At 26.4% G+C, this 19,738-nt stretch overlaps 1 protein-coding gene across 1 annotated transcript in view; it reads left to right on the forward strand.

Annotated features, from left to right (window-relative positions):
* LOC126901132 (E3 ubiquitin-protein ligase UBR4) overlaps positions 1-19,738 on the forward strand; it is a 65,619-nt gene that overhangs the window by 37,600 nt on the left and 8,281 nt on the right. Inside the window, exons 37-63 of the mRNA XM_050677382.1 lie at positions 116-313; positions 783-875; positions 1,092-1,220; positions 1,456-1,747; positions 1,846-2,010; positions 2,158-2,359; positions 6,663-6,828; positions 6,972-7,094; positions 7,161-7,418; positions 7,475-7,588; positions 8,005-8,132; positions 8,259-8,351; positions 8,425-8,592; positions 8,896-9,057; positions 9,207-9,381; positions 9,449-9,599; positions 9,660-9,882; positions 10,137-10,289; positions 10,354-11,594; positions 11,661-11,880; positions 13,622-13,864; positions 16,183-16,503; positions 16,566-16,913; positions 17,840-18,001; positions 18,128-18,331; positions 18,396-19,004; positions 19,146-19,322. Coding sequence (XP_050533339.1) covers positions 116-313; positions 783-875; positions 1,092-1,220; positions 1,456-1,747; positions 1,846-2,010; positions 2,158-2,359; positions 6,663-6,828; positions 6,972-7,094; positions 7,161-7,418; positions 7,475-7,588; positions 8,005-8,132; positions 8,259-8,351; positions 8,425-8,592; positions 8,896-9,057; positions 9,207-9,381; positions 9,449-9,599; positions 9,660-9,882; positions 10,137-10,289; positions 10,354-11,594; positions 11,661-11,880; positions 13,622-13,864; positions 16,183-16,503; positions 16,566-16,913; positions 17,840-18,001; positions 18,128-18,331; positions 18,396-19,004; positions 19,146-19,322 — 6,518 coding nt within the window. The remainder of the gene's footprint in view (positions 1-115; positions 314-782; positions 876-1,091; positions 1,221-1,455; positions 1,748-1,845; positions 2,011-2,157; positions 2,360-6,662; positions 6,829-6,971; positions 7,095-7,160; positions 7,419-7,474; positions 7,589-8,004; positions 8,133-8,258; positions 8,352-8,424; positions 8,593-8,895; positions 9,058-9,206; positions 9,382-9,448; positions 9,600-9,659; positions 9,883-10,136; positions 10,290-10,353; positions 11,595-11,660; positions 11,881-13,621; positions 13,865-16,182; positions 16,504-16,565; positions 16,914-17,839; positions 18,002-18,127; positions 18,332-18,395; positions 19,005-19,145; positions 19,323-19,738) is intronic.

Here is a 19,738-nt window from a genome sequence, read left to right on the forward strand (position 1 = left end):
TTACAGTTTGAGTATACAATGAACCTGCATAAATTTGAATTATAGAAATATTCCTTTTTTTTCAATATATGTGAATTTTATACTTTTTATAAATTATCATGTAATAATTTTTAAGGTAACACGCCAGTAGTTTTTATGATAACACCAAAACATATTATCATTCAAGAAATAAAATTAGCTCAAACAAAAACTAAGATAACCGATATGGTTGCGGTTCGCCATCCTTTATCCAATGGATTTTATAGAACAACATTAATCATTTTGTGTGAGGATGGAAGTCTTCGTATGTTCTTAGCATCAAAAGAGCAAACCGGTAATTTTAATATTAATATTATTTATTTAATATTTTTATTTTTATGAAGTCTTGATTGGCTAGAACAAATTCTAATTAAAAAACTTACAGACAAAAATAAAAAAATTAATACCTTCTCAGTTTTGTGTCAAAGCGAAAAAGGTTGAATTTAAATTATTTATATGAGTTTTCTTTAACTAAGATTTACTTATTGTATTAAGTGCATTTATTTAAAAGTATGTTAAATTAAACTTAGTTTAATATTAAAACTATTGTGACATGACAGTTTAAAAAATAGGCATACATTGGCATTCCCAAAGAATAAAGTTAATTTCAATACAATACTTCATTACAATAATTGATGAATAGATATAACACTAATAAAATAATTTACTAATGTAATTACACTGTCAATTTTATTCTCTATAATAACCATCATCCTTTTAATGGTAGGATTAAAATTTATAAGTTAAAATGAATAAAATTTTAGATTTTTGGCTATCACCAAATATTCAACCTTCACGGCATACAATATTTTCTAAGATTAAGAAGAAAAAAATTAATAAGTCTGGACGTTCAACAGGTACTAATTTATAATATATTAATATGATTTTTTTAAAAACTACTTCATAAAATTATTATATTGACTTTTATCTGGTTCTGTAAAAGTGAATTATAATTTTCCATCAACTATTATTACAAGAAATTTTAATTAAAAAAAAATGTATACATTTTTTTACTTATTAAATTTTTTTCTCTATTCATTTAATAGTAATAAATATTTAATTTCCAATTTTAGGAAATAATTCGTCATTTCCTGTTGATTTCTTTGAATATTGTGTTGCTATGAATGAAGTAGAATTTGGAGGTAATGATTTACTACAAATCTATAATCCTCAACAAATTAAACACAGATTAAATAGTAATGGTATGTATTATTAATTCTATTCAAAAATTTTATACACTATTTTATGAATAGTTAATTAATTTTCATTTATTTATTTTAAAATTATATTTCATTACATCATTTTTTTGTGTATTTATAGTATATATATTTATAAAGATTTTTAATATTTTGGACTAAAGTACTCTTAGTCTAACCTTTGGTCCTAATTATCTTAAGTTTCAATACACGGTTGGTCTTAAACTATATTTTATATTAGGTATGTATGTTGTATCAACAAAACCACGCTTTTCAATTGAAATAACAAACAATGATAGTACAATGGTTATAGCTGGGATAAGAGTTAATGTTGGAAATCAAGATTTAGGACGTGCTCCTGGCTATATAGAAGTACTTGGTCGTTCTCAACAATTGGTACCCATCAACCGTAGTCGATGGTTTGATTTTCCGTTAACCAGAGAAGAAAGTTTGCAAAGTGATAAAAAATTAACCATAGTGTTTGGACCATCTAGAGATTCTGAAGGAGTTATTATGGTTGATTCTATAAAAATGTTCGTAAATTTAATTCTATTTTTTTTTACTTGTAGAATAGTTTTATTTAGTTTAAAATTTAATGATCAAATTATTTGTAAAAATTTATTATATCAAGATATGGTAAAACAAAAGAGTCGTTTGGGTGGCCAGATGAAGTTGATGAGATAAGTAGTGCTACAATATATGGATCAACATCTTCAAGTACTGTTATTACAAATCAGTATAACTCCCAAGAAAAAGAATTACCTATAACTAGTTGTACAATAAATCCTTTCGACAAGTAAATTGAATCTATTTTCATAAAATTGAAATTTAAGTTTACTAATATGGTTTTAAGAGATTATCATGGCATACATTTTTTTTTTCACCAAAGATAAATATTTCAATGTGAGATCTAACAAACTTCAATTTAATTTCTTAATTGCAGGTTTGTGGTTGGATTGTTATCAATATTAGAAAATAGCTTTAGTATTTTGCCTTGTAATGGTGAAACTGAAAAATATTCAATTAACAAGAATAAAGCTTTAAATTTTGCATTACAATTACTAAATCACAGTACTCAAGCTTGTATTCAACTTCATGCAAAATCTTTGATAGCAGTTATACATCCAGATTATCACAATTACAAAGTAAAGAATCCAGCGTCTATTATTAATTTTCCACTAATATATAGTGAAAGAATTCATTTATAAAATATTTTCTAACTATTAGCATCATTGCAAAGCTAAGAAGGTTTTAATTTTACTCTGATGTGTTTTTTTAGCTTCGATGGGAAGCTGAGAAGGTATTGGTTTTACTAAGATGTGTTTATTTTTTTTTTTTTTTTTTTTTTGTGTCTGTTACCACTTTCTCAGCTCTCACCGAACCGATTTCTTTCAATGATACGTCAAAAGATCACAAATCGTATCTAGTCGAAGACATTACCCTTAAAAATTGAAAAAAATTCCCTCGTTCCCTGTAAATGGGGGAAACCTCCAAAAAAATTACAAATTTAAAAATCGCTAATTTTCGAAATTTTTTCAATTTTTTTTACTTAAAAGTGCCATAACTTTTTCAAAAATGAACATATCAATATAATTCTTTTTTATATAGATGCATAATATCATTACCTTTCATTTGGTATATTTTTTTCATAAATTTAACCCTTAACCTGCCCACAAGGGGGGATTTAAAATGACAACTTTTTCACAAAAAATTAATTTTTTTAACTTAAATTTTGAAAATGTTCCGGAAGGTCTGACACTTTTATATATATCTTAAATTAAAGCTAATGTAATATGCTTTATCATGAAAAAAAAAAATTTCGGACTTTATCTTATCTTCATGGTGAAAATGGCTACCGAATGCTATTTTTGTGTGAAAATTTTCGATTTTGTATTTTCCATTTTTAACTTTATTATGCTATAACTTTTTGAAAAATGTATGAATCATTACAATTTTTTTATGAGAAGTAGTATTTATATAGATCTTTCATTCGACATACTGTTTTTTTAAATCGGACCATTTCCCTAAATACAGGGGGGATTCAAAACATAAAAATGCATATAGAAAGTAGAACTTTTTCAACGTAACTTTTGAAAGTGTTCCGGAAGGTCTGACACTTTTATATATATCTTAAATTAAAGCTAATGTAATATACTTTATAATGGTAAAAAAAAATTTCGGACTTTATTTTATCTTCATGGTGAAAACAGACATTAAACTTAATAAAAAAAATACGATTTTTGTAAAAAAATTCTTTTTTATATTTTTAACTTTATAATGCTATAACTTCTCGAAAGATGTATGGATCAATATAATTCTTTTTTTTGTAGATGCATGATGTCTTTACCTATCATTTGGTATATTTTTTTTATAAATCTGACTTTTTACCTGCCTACAGGGGGGGATTCAAAATGACAACTTTTTCACAAAAAATTGACTTTTTCAACTTAAATTTTGAAAGTGTACCGGAAAGTCTGACACTTTTCTATGTATATTAAATTAAAGCTAATGTAATCTACTTTATTATGTAAAAAAAAAATTTCGGAGTTTATTTTGTCTTCACGGTGAAAATGGCTACCAATGCTATTATTGTGTGAAAATTCTCGATTTTATTTTTTATATTATATTTAATTTTATATTGCTATAACTTATTGAAAAGTGTATGTATCCACACTTTTTTATGGGAAATACTATTTTCTAATAATCTCTTTTTTATTCGACATACTTTGTCTTAATCAGGATATTAATAAGGAACTAGCAGTTTATGAAGCTTTTGGAATAATCCACCAATTTTTTAAAATTAAACACTATCTAAAGATTTGCATCGAAGCGTTTTTTTTTGATAGTGATTTTAATCACTGTCAGATATCATTATACTTGATCCAACTATGCCACGTCACCACTGTGCCGCGACCCCCCTGTGCTGGGTTTTTTATTTAACTATATGAATCAGTAAAAAGTAAAAAATTTTGGCTTAGAATTAAATATTCAATATAAATTATTTATTTATTTATTGGGTGTAAAATGACATATTCCAATTGAGTTAAATAGTACTTTAATTAATTTGTCTGAATGTTCAGTTTAACTATGAGACTTTTGAAGTTTTTGTATATTTGTCATAACCCACTATCTAAACACTTATTAATTGATCATAATGAAATTTTATATAAAAATAAAATATTGTTAGTTAATGTATGAAGTATCAATAATTTTAAGATTCTTATTATTCCAAAACAGCAGTTTTCAAAAATAATATTTCATACATCTTATTATTGGATGAATATAGATCACTTAAATAAAAATCATAGTAATCATTTCTAATTAACTTTTGGCGTTTAAAAATATTCTACAATGGAAATATTCAGTATTTAATTAATTTTAATGATTATATAACTAAAAAAAACCAATAAAAAAAAACCCAGCACAGGTGGGTCGCTGCACAGTAGTGACGTGGTATAGATGGATCAAGTATAATGATATCTGACAGTGATTAAAATCACTATCAAAAAAAAACGCTTCGATGCAAATCTTTAGATAGTGTTTAATTTTAAAAAATTGGTGGACTATTCCAAAAGCTACATGATCTGCTAGTTCATTATTAATATCCTAATTAAGATAAAGTATGTAGAATGAAAAAGGGATTATTAAAAAATATTCTCATAAAAAATAATGTTGATCCATACACTTTTCAATATGTCATAGCATTATAAAGTTAAAAATGTAAAATATAAAATCGAGAATTTTCACACAATAATAGCATTTGGTAGCCATTTTCACCGTGAAGATAAAATAAAGTCCGAAATTTTTTTTTTGCATAATAAGGAATATTACATTAGCTTTAATTTAAGATATATATAAAAGTGTCAGACCTTCCGGAACATGTCTTCTGGCCCATTCCGGTCGTTTTTCGGTCAATGCGTGGTTCACATTATTCATTTGTTGACGATAGCGTTGTGCATTAACGGTTTCGCCGGGCTTCAAGAGTTCATAATACACAACACCGATCTGGTCCCACCAGACACAAAGCATGGTTTTTTTGCCGAAGCGATTTGGCCTTGGTGTTGAAGGGCCAGCTTTACCGGGGGACAGCCACGATTTTCTCCGCTTCGAGTTTTCAAAATAAATCCATTTTTCGTCACCAGTCACAATCCGGTGCAAAAATGATTTTCTTTCGTGGCGTTGAAGCAGTATTTCACAAGTGAGTTTGTGATTTTTCATTTGACGTTCATTCAAATCGTGTGGAACCCATTTACCAAGTTTATGAATCTTCCCCATTGCTCGCAAACGTCTGCTGATTGTTTCTTGTGACACATTTAAAACTTTTGCCAATTGCTGTTGAGTTTGNTAAAAATAAAATATTGTTAGTTAATGTATGAAGTATCAATAATTTTAAGATTCTTATTATTCCAAAACAGCACTTTTGTGGTCTACCGGAGCGCGTACTGTCTTTTATATTAAAATCACCACTTTTAAATTGGCGAAACCATGTCTCACATGTTCTAATCGATGGAGCATGTTCACCATATGTTTCTACCAGCAAACGATGACTTTCCACAGCCTTTTTCTTTCGATTAAATAGGAAAAGCAATGCGTGCCGCAAATGTTCTTTTTCAGGCACAAACGTAGACATGATCACTGAATGATAAAACATAGACGCTATTGTTTGGTGGACTCAACTTTTGCGTGTTTGTAGGTTAATGTCAGGTAAACAAACTGACGTAGTGTCAAATCGATGCGCAGTGTATTATTCGTTGGCGCTATATCTCAGTAAAACCGGAAAAGACTTATGCATACACCTGGTATTTCCTCTACAATATTTCTACTAGTGCTTTACTTCTACCAGTTAATGTTTCAATATTCCACGTATCTATTCTTACTTTGTATCTATCTTTCTTACCTATACATGAGTCCAGCCTAGATTTGAGTGATGATGTCCCTACACTGTTGATACTACAAACGTTAGGTAGTCCTGTACACATAACCGGTGAAACAGTTACCGCACAAGTTGTTCAACTGTTATTAAACACTTTATTCTTTAGACCTTCTTTGTAGAAGTATTCTTATCTTTTTCCACAAAAAAACTACTAATCAAGGTAAAATTAAGGAAATAAGAGTCGATGCTGCTTTGTAATAAACCACCAATTTCAAAAAAAATTAAACACTAACTACAAATTTACATCAAAGTGTTTTTTATGATACTTATTTTAATCACTGTCATATATCTTCTATATTTATCTCAACTATTCCATGTCTTTACTNAAAAAATTAAACACTAACTACAAATTTACATCAAAGTGTTTTTTATGATACTTATTTTAATCACTGTCATATATCTTCTATACTTATCTCAACTATTCCATGTCTTTACTATATAGTTATACCAAGACCCCACTGTGCTATTATTTTATTAAGTTAAATCAGTTGGTGATAAATAAATTTTTTTTGTAGGATCAATCAATGTTATGTCATATTATGAAAGTATTACAAGAATTTGAAAAAAATGACCCAAAAACCATGGATGCAGAAGCATATTATAGAATGGTTCTTATTATTCGAGGTATTGTTATTAACAGACCACAAAATTTGTCAAATTTTGAGTATACTGAAAATGCAGGTTAGTTCATAAAATTATTTAAAAATATTTTGCTTAATCTTCAACTTTTGTATTTATATGTTTAAACAGCCCTTTCTTAGAATCCTTAATAGGTTATTTAAAGTGTATAATGCTGTATTAAAAAATATATATTTCTATTTTAGGTTTGAATATTGATCAGTCTTCCCACTGGTGTCAACCTCTTATTCAAAAATTAATATCTGTCTTTTGGATATTATATTATAGTAGGCCAAAAAATTCTTTTTATTGTACTATTTATATTCCTGGTAAGTAAAACAAGATACTCCGCTAAAAATATTTTATTTTCTATAATTTATTTGTTTAATTCTTAGGTCTTAAACATACTGAAGCAGTTGTTTATGCTCTTGTTGAAATATTGCATTCTTTATTATTCTATGAATTTTCTGATTTTCAACACTCTCAAATTAATACTATTTCAAAATACTACCTTGATTTTTTACTGTGTGAAGACATAGCTGTTAGTTACACTGTAAAATTAGCATTAGCTAGAGCATTGAAGCCACATATTTTGAATAAAAAATATCAACAAATTGCTCGCGGAGATAACTCTTATAAAGAATCATTGACAGGTAATTGAGGGTAAAAGTAAAAAATTCTGTTAGTGAGCTAAAAAATGTTTTTATAGTTAATGCATCAAATAAAGAATCAGTGCTAGATGAAGAACAAATGCCTCAAGAGTCTTTAGAAGAAAATGTGCAGTATGAAGTTGATGAACCAATTATCTTATTGGATCCTAGAGGTAATTTTTTGGTTTTTAATTTTTAGAATAAAATTTGTAAAAATTAATTTATTATAATCTTATGTGTTATATATTATAAATTAGGATATACTTTTGAAAAAATAGTGACCAGTTAGTGAATAGTATTTGTCTCTTTAGTATTTGCTTATTTTTCAGTTTTAAGATGAAAATAAAATAAAATTAATAAATTAAAATTTAAAAAAAAAAACCATCAGAAAAATCTGTTGTATTTTAATATACTAAATGGTATTGAAATTAATACTTATTAGCTTTGATGAAAAAATTATTTGTCATGACACCTTATTTTCTATATATAAAATAGTATAATCTATGTTTTTCATGTTATTATAATTTTTTTAAAATTATTTATACCTTTATATTATAACTTATACTATATTAAACTTGCTTTTGTTTAGTTGAACCGCAAGAACAAGACAGACAAAACATGGAGGTTTTAATTGGAAATGTTCAGTTTCCTGGTCTTATTATACCACCTGATGATGATGAAGCTATGGTTGAATTAGCAATTGCATTGAGTTTACAGGTAAAAACAGTATTATCATTTTCAGAAGGAGTTTTATTATAAGCTTTTAATTTTTTTTTATCTAAACACTTCACAATATTTAGACTATTTTATACATATAATCTAATTTTTTTAATTATTCTATAGGATAATGAAAATATAGGAAACAATGCAGACTTGCAAAATATACAACAAGGATTTGTCGAATTACAAGGTTTAAATGCTCCCGTTGCTATACAAGTAATTCATTGTTATATTTTTAATTAACATTTTTTATTGGAAAATATTATATTCTATAATAACATAACCTTAGAATTTACAAGATATGTCATCCCAAAGTAATGACAATGGTCCAAATTCAGAAACACAATCTGCTCAACAAGGTCATTTAAGCGATACAACTGCATCAGCAGCAGGATCGGATGATGAAGATACAAATGCTGTACCTGATAGAGGCACTTTAAGAACTTCTCCAGTTCAAGTATTAATATATTTTTCTTCTAAAAGTTTAGAGATTGTATACTCTAATTGATAAGATGGGTAATCTCAATGCCAAATGTAACTGATTTTTATGTTATGGGTAACTTTTTTTGTAGACACATTATTAACCTTATTGAAATTGCTATACTTTTCAACGATATTGGATTAATTATTATTGAATTGAAAAAGTTTAGATATTTTCTCTTGAGAAATAGTAGAAATTTCCATTTATACTAAAAAAAAAAAAAAAAATTTAAATAGTTTAGAAGTTATGTTATTATTTTAAATTTTTATTTATTTATAGAATCAAATACAAAGGGAAGTTGACGAGGAAGTATCATATGATCATGACTTGGAGATAAACAATCATTTACACACTTTAAGATTATCCTTACTAGAGAAATTCATTAATCATATCCCCAATCTACATCATACTGGTGGAAAAAGAGCTATTCCATTTTTCCAAGTATATTATTTTGCTAAAATTAATTAAACTAAATATTTTTTGGGCATCAGATATTTTTTCTTAATTAAAACAGACATCACACTTGTTATAATTTTAAAACGGTTAACCTATAAATATTTTTATTTTATTTATTATTTTTTTTTTTATAGGTAGTTTCATGTATTGTATCTGATATAGATTTAAATAATGAAAGAGATAAAGAATATTTTACTGAACTATTGCAAATGTTTATAACTTATATTTGCCGTGAAACTTTAGAAGATGCAAATTTACATATAAGAAATTCTCAAAGAGAAATATCTATTATTATAATGAGATTTTTAGGTACATCATCAAAATTTATATTATATACATAAAACATATTAACTTAATATGTCTAAATTAATTTTAGGAGTTTTATTAGCAAGGCCAAAATCTAGTTCAAAATCTGTTCCAGATCACACTACATACATATCACAAACTACAGCATCAATGCTCAAACATGCACAATTCATATCATTTTGCTTGAAAGCATTAAAATCTTTACAAGAATATTGGGCAAAGTAATAATTTATTTGTAAACAAAACATTTAGAAAAATAACATTCAAAATGTTTATTTTAGGTTTAACAACGATAATGATGATAATAGTGCTACCGTTGTTAGTGTTTTATTAGAACCTAATGGTCCACCTCAAGTTCCAGATATGAGTCCGTTCTTTTTAAAACCTTACTCTATTAGCCAAACAAAAGATATATTTCATAACTATTCGATAATATTGACTGAAATGCTGTTGCGTTTACCTTATCAAATACAAAAAAATTGGTCTCAATTATCTTTTGAGCCAGTAAGTATTTAAAAAAATGAACCTTCTTAAAATATATCATTCAATTTATATTTCTTAAATTAAGGTTCATTATTCAGTAGTAAATATTTTGTATTGTTGGGGCTAATCCCCTACCAATGTTTATTTTTTACTAAATTTAAAAAAATCCTTAGCCTTGAAAGTGTTTTGTATTTATATTAATTAATTATTAGTTTTTCTTAGTTGTTTAAAGTATAGCAAAATTTACCATGTTTCATTTGATGTACATTTAATAGGAATGGCTTACAGTATTATGTGAATTTATGGGCTTAAAATCAATCAATCCATTTATTAAAAGACAAGTTCGTAAGTTACTTTTGTTTGTTTGTGGAAATAAAGATAAATATCGTCAGATTAGGGATATGCATGCTTTATCTTCAAGTATGAAGGTAAATAAATAATAAGTTTGATTAAGTTATTAGTTAAATATATTATGTGTTAATATTTTGATAGAACTTTCAAACTACATGTGATATTGGAGAACATGCTACACCTCAGTCATTAAATTTGACATATGATAAACTTGTAGAATTAGTTGAAGATGTGAAAATATGTGTTGATATAGCATCAAGCCGTATGTTAAATTGGCAATTATATTGTCGCAAAGAAAGTTCTGTTTTACTTTACTTGATGCGTGTGGCTTACCTTCTAGATGAAGGTGTATCATCAACTATTTTACATTTACTTCAGTATGCAATTTGTGGAGCCAAAAATCAATCTGCTACACCATCAACTAAAGAATCAAAATCAAAAGTTTCTAAGGTTGCCGAAGATATTGAAAATGCTATGCTTGAAGAAGCACAATGTATGATACTTGTTAAAGAATTGAACAAACGTTTAAACAGAGATATTTTAAGTCGTTTTATTAAAACATTTTTACTTGAAACAAATTCAACTCATATTCGTTGGCAAGCTCATGCTTTGATATTATCCATTTATAGAAATTCAGAACAAGATGACCAAGAAAAACTTTTAGAGCTGTTGTGGTCATTATGGCCACAATTGCCAACTTATGGAAGAAAAGCTTTACAATTTGTTGATTTACTTGGCTATTTTAGTTTCAAGTATAATCAGAAAGCTGCTACATCTACTAAATATGCAGAACAAGCAATTGAATTATTGAGAAATCAAAATCATAAATTAGCTTGTCATCCTAATGCTAATTTATATACACAAATATCTCAGTATGTAGATTTGGAAGGTTTTTATTTAGAAAGTGAGCCATGCATGGTTTGTAACAATCCTGAAATACCATTTAGCAATATTAAGTTAACTTCTATTAAAGTGGATTCTAAATTTACTACTACTACTCAGATTGTTAAATTAATGGGAAGTCATACAATTAATAAAATAGTATTACGCATAACTGATCTGAAACGTACAAAAATGGTACGCACTATGAATATTTATTATAATAACCGTTATGTTCAGGCTGTTGTAGAGTTAAAAAATAAACCAGCAATGTGGAATAAAGCTAAAGAAATAACTTTAACTTCTGGACAAACAGAAATAAAAGTTGAATTTTCAGTGCCAATTATTGCTTGCAATTTATTAATTGAATATGCCAGTTTTTATGAAAACTTGCATGCTTCTTCAGAAACTTTACAATGTCCAAGATGTAGTGCAACAGTCCCGGCAAATCCTGGTGTTTGTTCAAACTGCGGAGAAAATGTATTCCAATGCCATAAATGCCGGTAAATTTTATTTTTTATTAATTTTAAGTATTCATTAATTAGTTTAATTTATTTTAAATGTTTCAGAGCCATAAACTATGACGAAAAAGATCCATTTCTCTGTCATTCCTGTGGTTTTTGTAAATATGCTAAATTTGATTATGTACTTACTGCTAAACCATGTTGTGCTGTTGATCCTATTGAAAATGATGATGATAGAAATAAAACAGTAGGCTCTATAAATTCAAACTTAGAAAAAGCTGATCGTTTGTATAAACAACTAGTATCATCAAAACCTGTTCTAGAAGTAAATTATTTGACTTATTATTAAGTAGTAGGGTTCGGTTCATTAATAATATATTTTTCAATATTAATATTAATATTGCTTGATATTATACAATTTTTTAATAGTAGTAGTAAGGCTATGACAGGAAGTTTTTCCAAGTTTAATACATTTTTTGTTTATCTACTTAAAAAAATTAGTGAAATTTAGTTGATAATGTTTGATAATTTTGAAAAAGATTATTTTATTTTTGCTATTAAATTTACAATGTTATCTTTATTTTGTCATAGTTTTATTGTTTAAATATATCAATAATAATAATTTTGATGGTAATATCTATTTGAGAAATCTATTATTTAATGAAAAATAAAATAAAATTACATTTGTATTAAATATTATTAATATAAGATTAATGTATTAATTTAATTAATTTCTTTCGTAATTAAGTTCTCACTGTTTTTTTATTATAAAAATGCAACTTTATGGTAGAAAAATAGTTTCATATATATTATTCAAAGTATTGCCTATCGCTAGCTTCAACTTTTTCCTATCTTTCTGACTCAGTTCGAATATCATTATGATAAAAGTTTTCCTCTGTTTAGGCTACTTACAAATCAAGCCATTTTTTGATGACTTCATATGTGTAGAACTACTGATAAGTTTGACCATATGCCATCAAACAAGTAATAATTGGATGGCGAAAAATATCTGGGGAATATGGCGGGTAGAATAGAACTTTCCATTTGATCATTTCTGTGTAGGTTTTAATAGTTTTGGCTACATGATGCAGTAGAATCACTTTTTCATGCTTAGCTTGTATTGTGGCCATTTTTGTGTTGTGCTCAGTTCAGTAGCATTAATTGAAGTCTATGCCGTTTCCCAGTGATGGTTTTATTCAGTTTCAACAGCTCATAATAAATAACATCAACCTTGTCCCACTAAATGTACAGCATAACCTTCGCAGCGTGCATATTCAAACAAGATAACAATGTAGTAGCATGACTGGGCAGTCCCCATGACTTTCTTTTCTATGAGTTGCTGTAATCAATCTTATGCAATGAAAAAAGCCCTTCCTTCTGGAGCAGTTGTTCATAGGTGAAAAAACGTTGCTCAACATTTCTTGGTTTCAAATAATAAGAAATCCAAGTTCTGTGCTTTTGAATCATTCTCAACACATTCAATTGCTTGGAAATGCCCAAATAAATAACTTCTCATATCAAAGCAAAGTGTACCTGCGAACATGGATTCTCATCAAACAATTCCACAAATTCAGCCTCTAAAGGATTTTGACCTCCTTTCTGCAGACAGTCTTCAACATAAAAATCGCCATTTGTAAAGCAAAGTATAAAGAACCAATCTCGGCATATTGTTTCACTTAGAGCAGCATTTCCATAAAAATTTTTTAACTCCTGATGCGCATCATCTGCCATTTTTTTTTTAATGAAATAAGAAAAGTAACACTTCCTGCAAATGATGATTATTTGGCACAAAATCTGATATTTTCATACTACTAAAAGTATATGATGCCACTACAAAATCAATATTTTGTCATAGCGGTTTATTTACCATATATCTCTTATGGCTTGGTTCATGACGTTTTAGATATGTCAAAATCAATCAGTATTTATTGCTGGAGCCATCTATTGACAAACAGTGAAAACTTAGTTGCACACCTAATATAATAATAATAAATTTATTATTTTCTATGAAAATTTTCTACCAATTTGTCTTATATATTATATATTTGTGTATTATGTCTAATTAGAACATGTTGGTGAAAGTTATGGAAAATAGGTTAGAAAAATCTAACAATACCAACTTAGAGGATAATACTACTCCGAATGTAGTGCCTGTGTCTGGTTTTGCTGCTGTAGTTAATGGAGCTATGAATAATAATAATATATCATCTGGACCAGTTCATCAAGTTAATAGATCTATTCAACTTCTTGCTCAAAAATATGGCTCCGAGTGTCGTAATACTTTTGAAGATTTAAGCCGCATTGTACAAGTAAATATCTAGATTTAATTTAAAAATAATTTTTTTTTATATTAGTGTTTATATTTATGTTTAACATCTATTCAACATTTTTTTTACAGAAAATCTAAAATATTTGAAACTTTTATAATGAATTGTTTCTCTTTAATAATTATTTATGTTAAATTTAGGATTAATTATTTAATTACCATTCAAAAGCTTTATTTTAGCTTCGATGCGAAGCTGAGAAGGTATTGGTTTTACTAAGATGTGTGTTTTTTTTTTTTTTATGTCTGTTGCCACTTTTTCTGAGCTCTCACTGGACCAATTTCTTTCAAAAATACGTCAAAAGGTCACAAATCGTATCTAGTTGAAGACATTACCCTTAAAAATTGAAAAAAATTCCCTCGTTTCCCGCAAATAGGGGAAATCTCCAAAAAAATTACAATTTTAAAAATCGATAAATTTTGTCATTTTTTTCACTTTTTTTTCTTAAAACTTCCATAATTTTTTCAAAAATCAACAAATCAACATAATTTTTTTTTATACTAAAACCTTAGATATTTCCCTTTCATTTGATATCATTTTTTTGAAAATCTAACACTTAACCTGCTCATTAGGAGGGATTGAAAATAGCAAGTTTTTTACAAAAATTAACTTTTTCAACTTAATTTTTGAAATTTGTTCCGGAAATACTGCGTCCTTTAAACATATGTCAAATTAAAGCTTATGTCATGTACTATAAAATTTAAAAAAAAAAATTTTCCCGACGATCTATCTTCTATGAGCAAATGGCTACCGTATTCTAAAATATGCTATTTTTGTGTTAAAATCCTGGGTTTTGTATTTTATTTTATTTTAAAATATATTATAAGGGCAATACACTGACTTTCATGAATATTTTATTATTTAATTGACATAGAATAAAGTTCATAAGACATAAGAAATTAAACTTATTAATTTTTTTTTGCTTTTTAAAAGTTGAAAAAGTAATTTTTAAATTTGAGTTAGCTTAAATAGCCAATTTTTTCAAGCGGCGAAAGCAATGAACAGTTGCCTAGTTTTTAACATTTGTCTCTTTCATGCTAACGGTACGAGGTTAAAATCCGTCTGTGGCAATTAATAATTTGCATTTTTTTTTGAGTTAGAATAAATTTTACAAATCATTTGATATTTATCTCATTTAGATTTGATAACTTCAATAAATATAAAGGATCCTCACTATAGTCTCCCCTTGTGAGAAGAAATTTATATTCATGTTAATATTATTTTACTATGTGGTTCTTTTTGTGGCTACGATTTGTTTTGCCAACCCTCACTAGACCTACTTTTTTCAACGATTTGTCAAATGATTACAATTCGTATTTAGTTTAAATTATTACTTTTAAAAATCGAAAGAATTATTCCTTATTCAAATAAAAAGTAGCTTAACCAGCTTTTTTCATACAAACAATTAAAAACATTAATTTCTATTATTCTTAAAGTATTCATTATCGAATTAGATTTGATATGATAAAAGTATTCAACTACACAAGTAAATAATTTTACTTTGTAATTTATTAATTTTTTACTCTATTTGTGTGTGCTACTACTAGACTATAATATTCCAAATTTATTGGTAACATGTTGCTATACAAATAATTTCTAAAAAAATTGATTGTTAGTTTCTTCTGAATTAACAATGAATTTTTACAATTATAATCAATTTTTATAATACGCTAAATTGAATAGCTTTTTTTTTATTGGTTTTTTTTAGTTATATAATCATTAAAATTAATTAAATTCTGAATATTTCCATTGTAGAATATTTTTAAACACCAAAAGTTAATTAGAAATGATTACTATGATTTTTATTTAAGTGATCTATTACGATAAAAATGTAAAAAAATCTAACTTTCCTGATAAATATACTGTAAATAGTAATTATAAAATTTGCTGACAGCATATTAATCTTAACAATTTCATTTTTTTCTATTTAATAATGTCAATTTCAAACTTGCAAGTTGAGCTACATGTTATGGTAGTAAATTCATTTTTTTTATTATTAAAACTTTCACTTTAAAGGACAATAAAAAGTAGGTTCAACATTATTATTTTTAACATATTAAAAATTAAAATCAATAATAATTTGAAAACAATTAATTTTAAAAATTATATAATATATAATTTAAAGAATTACTAATCTGGGTATAATTAAGGAAATAGAAGTTGATGTTGCTTTTGTAATTATCCATCCATTTTTTAAAATTTTTACTATTATATTTAAAATATAATATAAAAACTTTAATCTTTAACTAATATTTACATAAAATTTTTTATGCTTGTATAAAAATAATTCTCATCCTCTTTAGAAAGTGCTGGCTAGTAGAAAAGAGTTAATAGCATTTGATCAAAAACAACTTGGACAAGTCAAATCAACCAGTCGCTTTAGTGGTACTGCATATTCTCTTTCTATATCTGAATCAATGACATCTTTAACTTTGTCTCATTCTGAAATAACTTCACAACCGTCCATTAGTACAAGTTGTTACGGATGTATAACAGCTGCTTTGGAACATTGCTTTGTTATGTTACGTGCATTAGCTACTAATATGACACTCCGTAAAACACTTTTACAGCAAGGATTAATACAAGAGTTAGTTGAAAATAATATAAGAAGAGGTTCTGCCCAGGTAATTAACAAAAAATATATAGTTATATTTATAATAAATATATATTTTTTTTCATGGCTTAGACACAAGATGAAGTTCGAAACTTGCTATGTATTTTAATACAAGATAATTCAAAGGCCACTGAAGATCTTTGTGGTCTTTTAAGTCAAAGAATATCTCTTACTATAAGAGGACCTATAGCAAATGCTGATTTAGCATTTGCGGTTAGGCCAGAAATATCATTGTTAGCTACCATGCTGTATAAAGAAGATTCTTGTTGGGAACAAAAAGCAAAATGTGTTATGCAATTATTCTTTATGACTTGTAAAGAGTTCCAGTCTTCAGCTATTGTTACTTATATAACACTACCATGCTTAAAAATGATGCGTAATATAATAAAACCACCAGCTCCATTAGCTAAAATTAACAAGGTACATTTAATTAATATACAGAGTTATATAATTTTTATTATTAAACATCAAAAAATAATTACTAATTAATGATTCTATTGATAAAACCTCTAATATTATTTATTATTTTAACTAGATTTTCATATCCACACTATTCTATAATTTTTAATATGTATCAAATATCTTCATTACTTTTTAGTTATTGATTTGATTCCATATAAAGTAATAATTTTTGATATGTAAAAAAAGTTTTCAATGCTCTCTTCAAAATATATTTTAAAAGCATAATTTTTCATCATGGAATGCATTTAGACCTATTTTACTTCCTGAACCAATCTTTGATTAGGCCAATTGGTACATGGAAAATGTTCAAAATGTGCTAATGGTAGTTGTATATAAAAAGATTGAAAACTGCTGTATTAAACAAACACTAGTTAAAACTTAAAAATAACAACTAGGTGTTAAAGAAATAAATAAATAACAAGAACTTTTGAAAAGTATATAGAGTAATGGTATAAATTAGTAATAAAAAAAACAATTAAAAATTAGTTCTACATACAAATTTTAATAGTTTCTTATTATTTTAAAATTATAATAAAAAGTTTCAAATTGAAGTTTGTGCTATATTAATTATTTTTTAAATAATAGTTAAATGTAACCAAATAAAATTAACGTATTTTTGAGTTGTATTATGGCTGCTATTTCTGTATACCAAAGGTAAACTATTACAAATAAAAATGTTTTTTTTTTCAAAAATGAGTTTAAACTATTTTTGAAATACTTAATGAATAATAATTTTAAAAATAGTATTACCCTATTTAAAAAATAAATGTGAACTGTGATAGTTTACCTCTGATTTACAGATTTATTGATAATTGAGTATAATATAATTGAATATCACTAAAATTAATTATAATATTTATCAAACTATTTGAACTTTTTTTCAGGAAAAGTCAACAGAAAGTTTATCAACCATTCAAAGTTCAGATCATTTAATGGTAGATTTCAAAAAATGGGCTGCACAAAGCCCTGAACATATGTTTAATGTATGGCGACAAAGACTTCAAAAAAAAACTTCAGAAATTTCTATAAAAAAAATTAAAAACAAAGTAATGAACACTTGATATTTTTTACTTGATTATTTGTAATAACTAGCACTTAAATTTTATTTTAAATTAAAAATTTCCTCCATATTAATAAAATGGTAATTGAGTATTATGTTTTACAATTTTTAGAAAGAAATAAGGCAATATTATTTAGCTTCTAAATACTTCAAAAAATGGCGTTTATTTTCTTTAAGGGATATTACTAAACCATTCCAACTTTCTAAGTTGTCATGGCTTAAACATTTTCTATTTTGTTCAAGTACAAGACTATTAAGACAAGTTACATGTGCTGTTTTTGAAAGTATTGCTCAAGTTCCAGAAAGAAAAAAAGAGGCAAGTTAATAGTTTTTTTTTAAAAATAAGATATTCTTATTTTAATTAGATGTTTCCTTTACAGATTTTAGATCTTCTTACTGAATTTTTAACAGAGTTAGGTAGTGCAGGAGAAAATTGTGCTGAATTCTTAGCTCTATATCAAAATCTAATCCAACATACTCCTTGGAAACAATACTTAGCCTTAAAGGGAGTGTTACTAATGATATCAGATATAATTACAAAAGAAATAAAGCATTTGCATTACTTAGAAGAAACAACATTAACTTCAGATTTATCACAAGGATTTGTTTTAAAAAGTCTTACAGGATTGTTAGCTTCATTTTTAGAAGTTGATAGAATAAAACAACAGTATAAAGGAAGGCTTGTAGGTGCTATATTAAATGGTTATCTTTCACTTCGTCGATTGGTTGTACAAAGAACACGGCTTATTGATGAAACTCAATCTCAACTTCTGGATCTTCTTGAAGAAATGACTTGTGGAACGGAATCAGAATCTAAAGCATTTATGGCTATTTGTGTAGAAACTGTAGAAAAATGTGATCCTCAAGATGTTCGAACTCCTGTCTTTGTCTTCGAAAGATTATGTTCTATTATTTATCCAGAAGAAAATGATATTGGTGAATTTTACATGAATTTGGATAAAGACCCCCAACAAGAAGACTTTTTACAAGTATACATAAAATATTTTATCATTACTTATGATTTTCCATAAGTCATAAAATACATTTTATTTTTCATTGATAAATTAAATCATTAAAAAATGTAATGAATATTTTGGAATATTATAAATATTCTATTTTAATTTTAACAGGGTCGTATGCTTGGTAATCCTTATAGTAGCAATGAATCAGGTTTAGGACCATTGATGAGAGATGTGAAGAATAAAATATGTCAAGATTGTGAACTAGTTGCATTATTGGAAGATGATAATGGAATGGAATTACTAGTTAATAATAAGATAATAAGTTTGGATTTACCCGTTAAAGAGGTAATTTGTTAAATCGCTAGAAAACTAAGGAACATTATTTTACATACTTAGACTTAGATACCGAATAATTTTCAATAAGTTCCAATCTAAAGCTTTTCTGATGTAAAGCTAAATTAATGTTACTATGATGTTTTTTTCGTGTCTGTTGTCACTTTTTTCAACTCTCACTAGACCGATTTCTTTTAACAGTACATCAAAAGATCATAAATTGTATTTAGTTAGAGACATTGTTCTTAAAAATTGAATAAATTTCTCTTCCTTGTAAATGGGGGAAATTTCCAAAAAAATTTGGATTTTTAAAATTAGTAAATTTCAACTTTTTTTTTTAATCTGTCATAATTTTTTGAAAAATGAACAAATCAAAATAATTTATTTTATATCAATAATTTTACGGTTTTCTTTTCATTTGAAATTTT

This window comes from Daktulosphaira vitifoliae, unplaced genomic scaffold, assembly GCF_025091365.1.
Source record: "Daktulosphaira vitifoliae isolate Bord-2020 unplaced genomic scaffold, ASM2509136v1 Scaffold_3, whole genome shotgun sequence".
NCBI lineage: Eukaryota > Metazoa > Arthropoda > Insecta > Hemiptera > Phylloxeridae > Daktulosphaira > Daktulosphaira vitifoliae.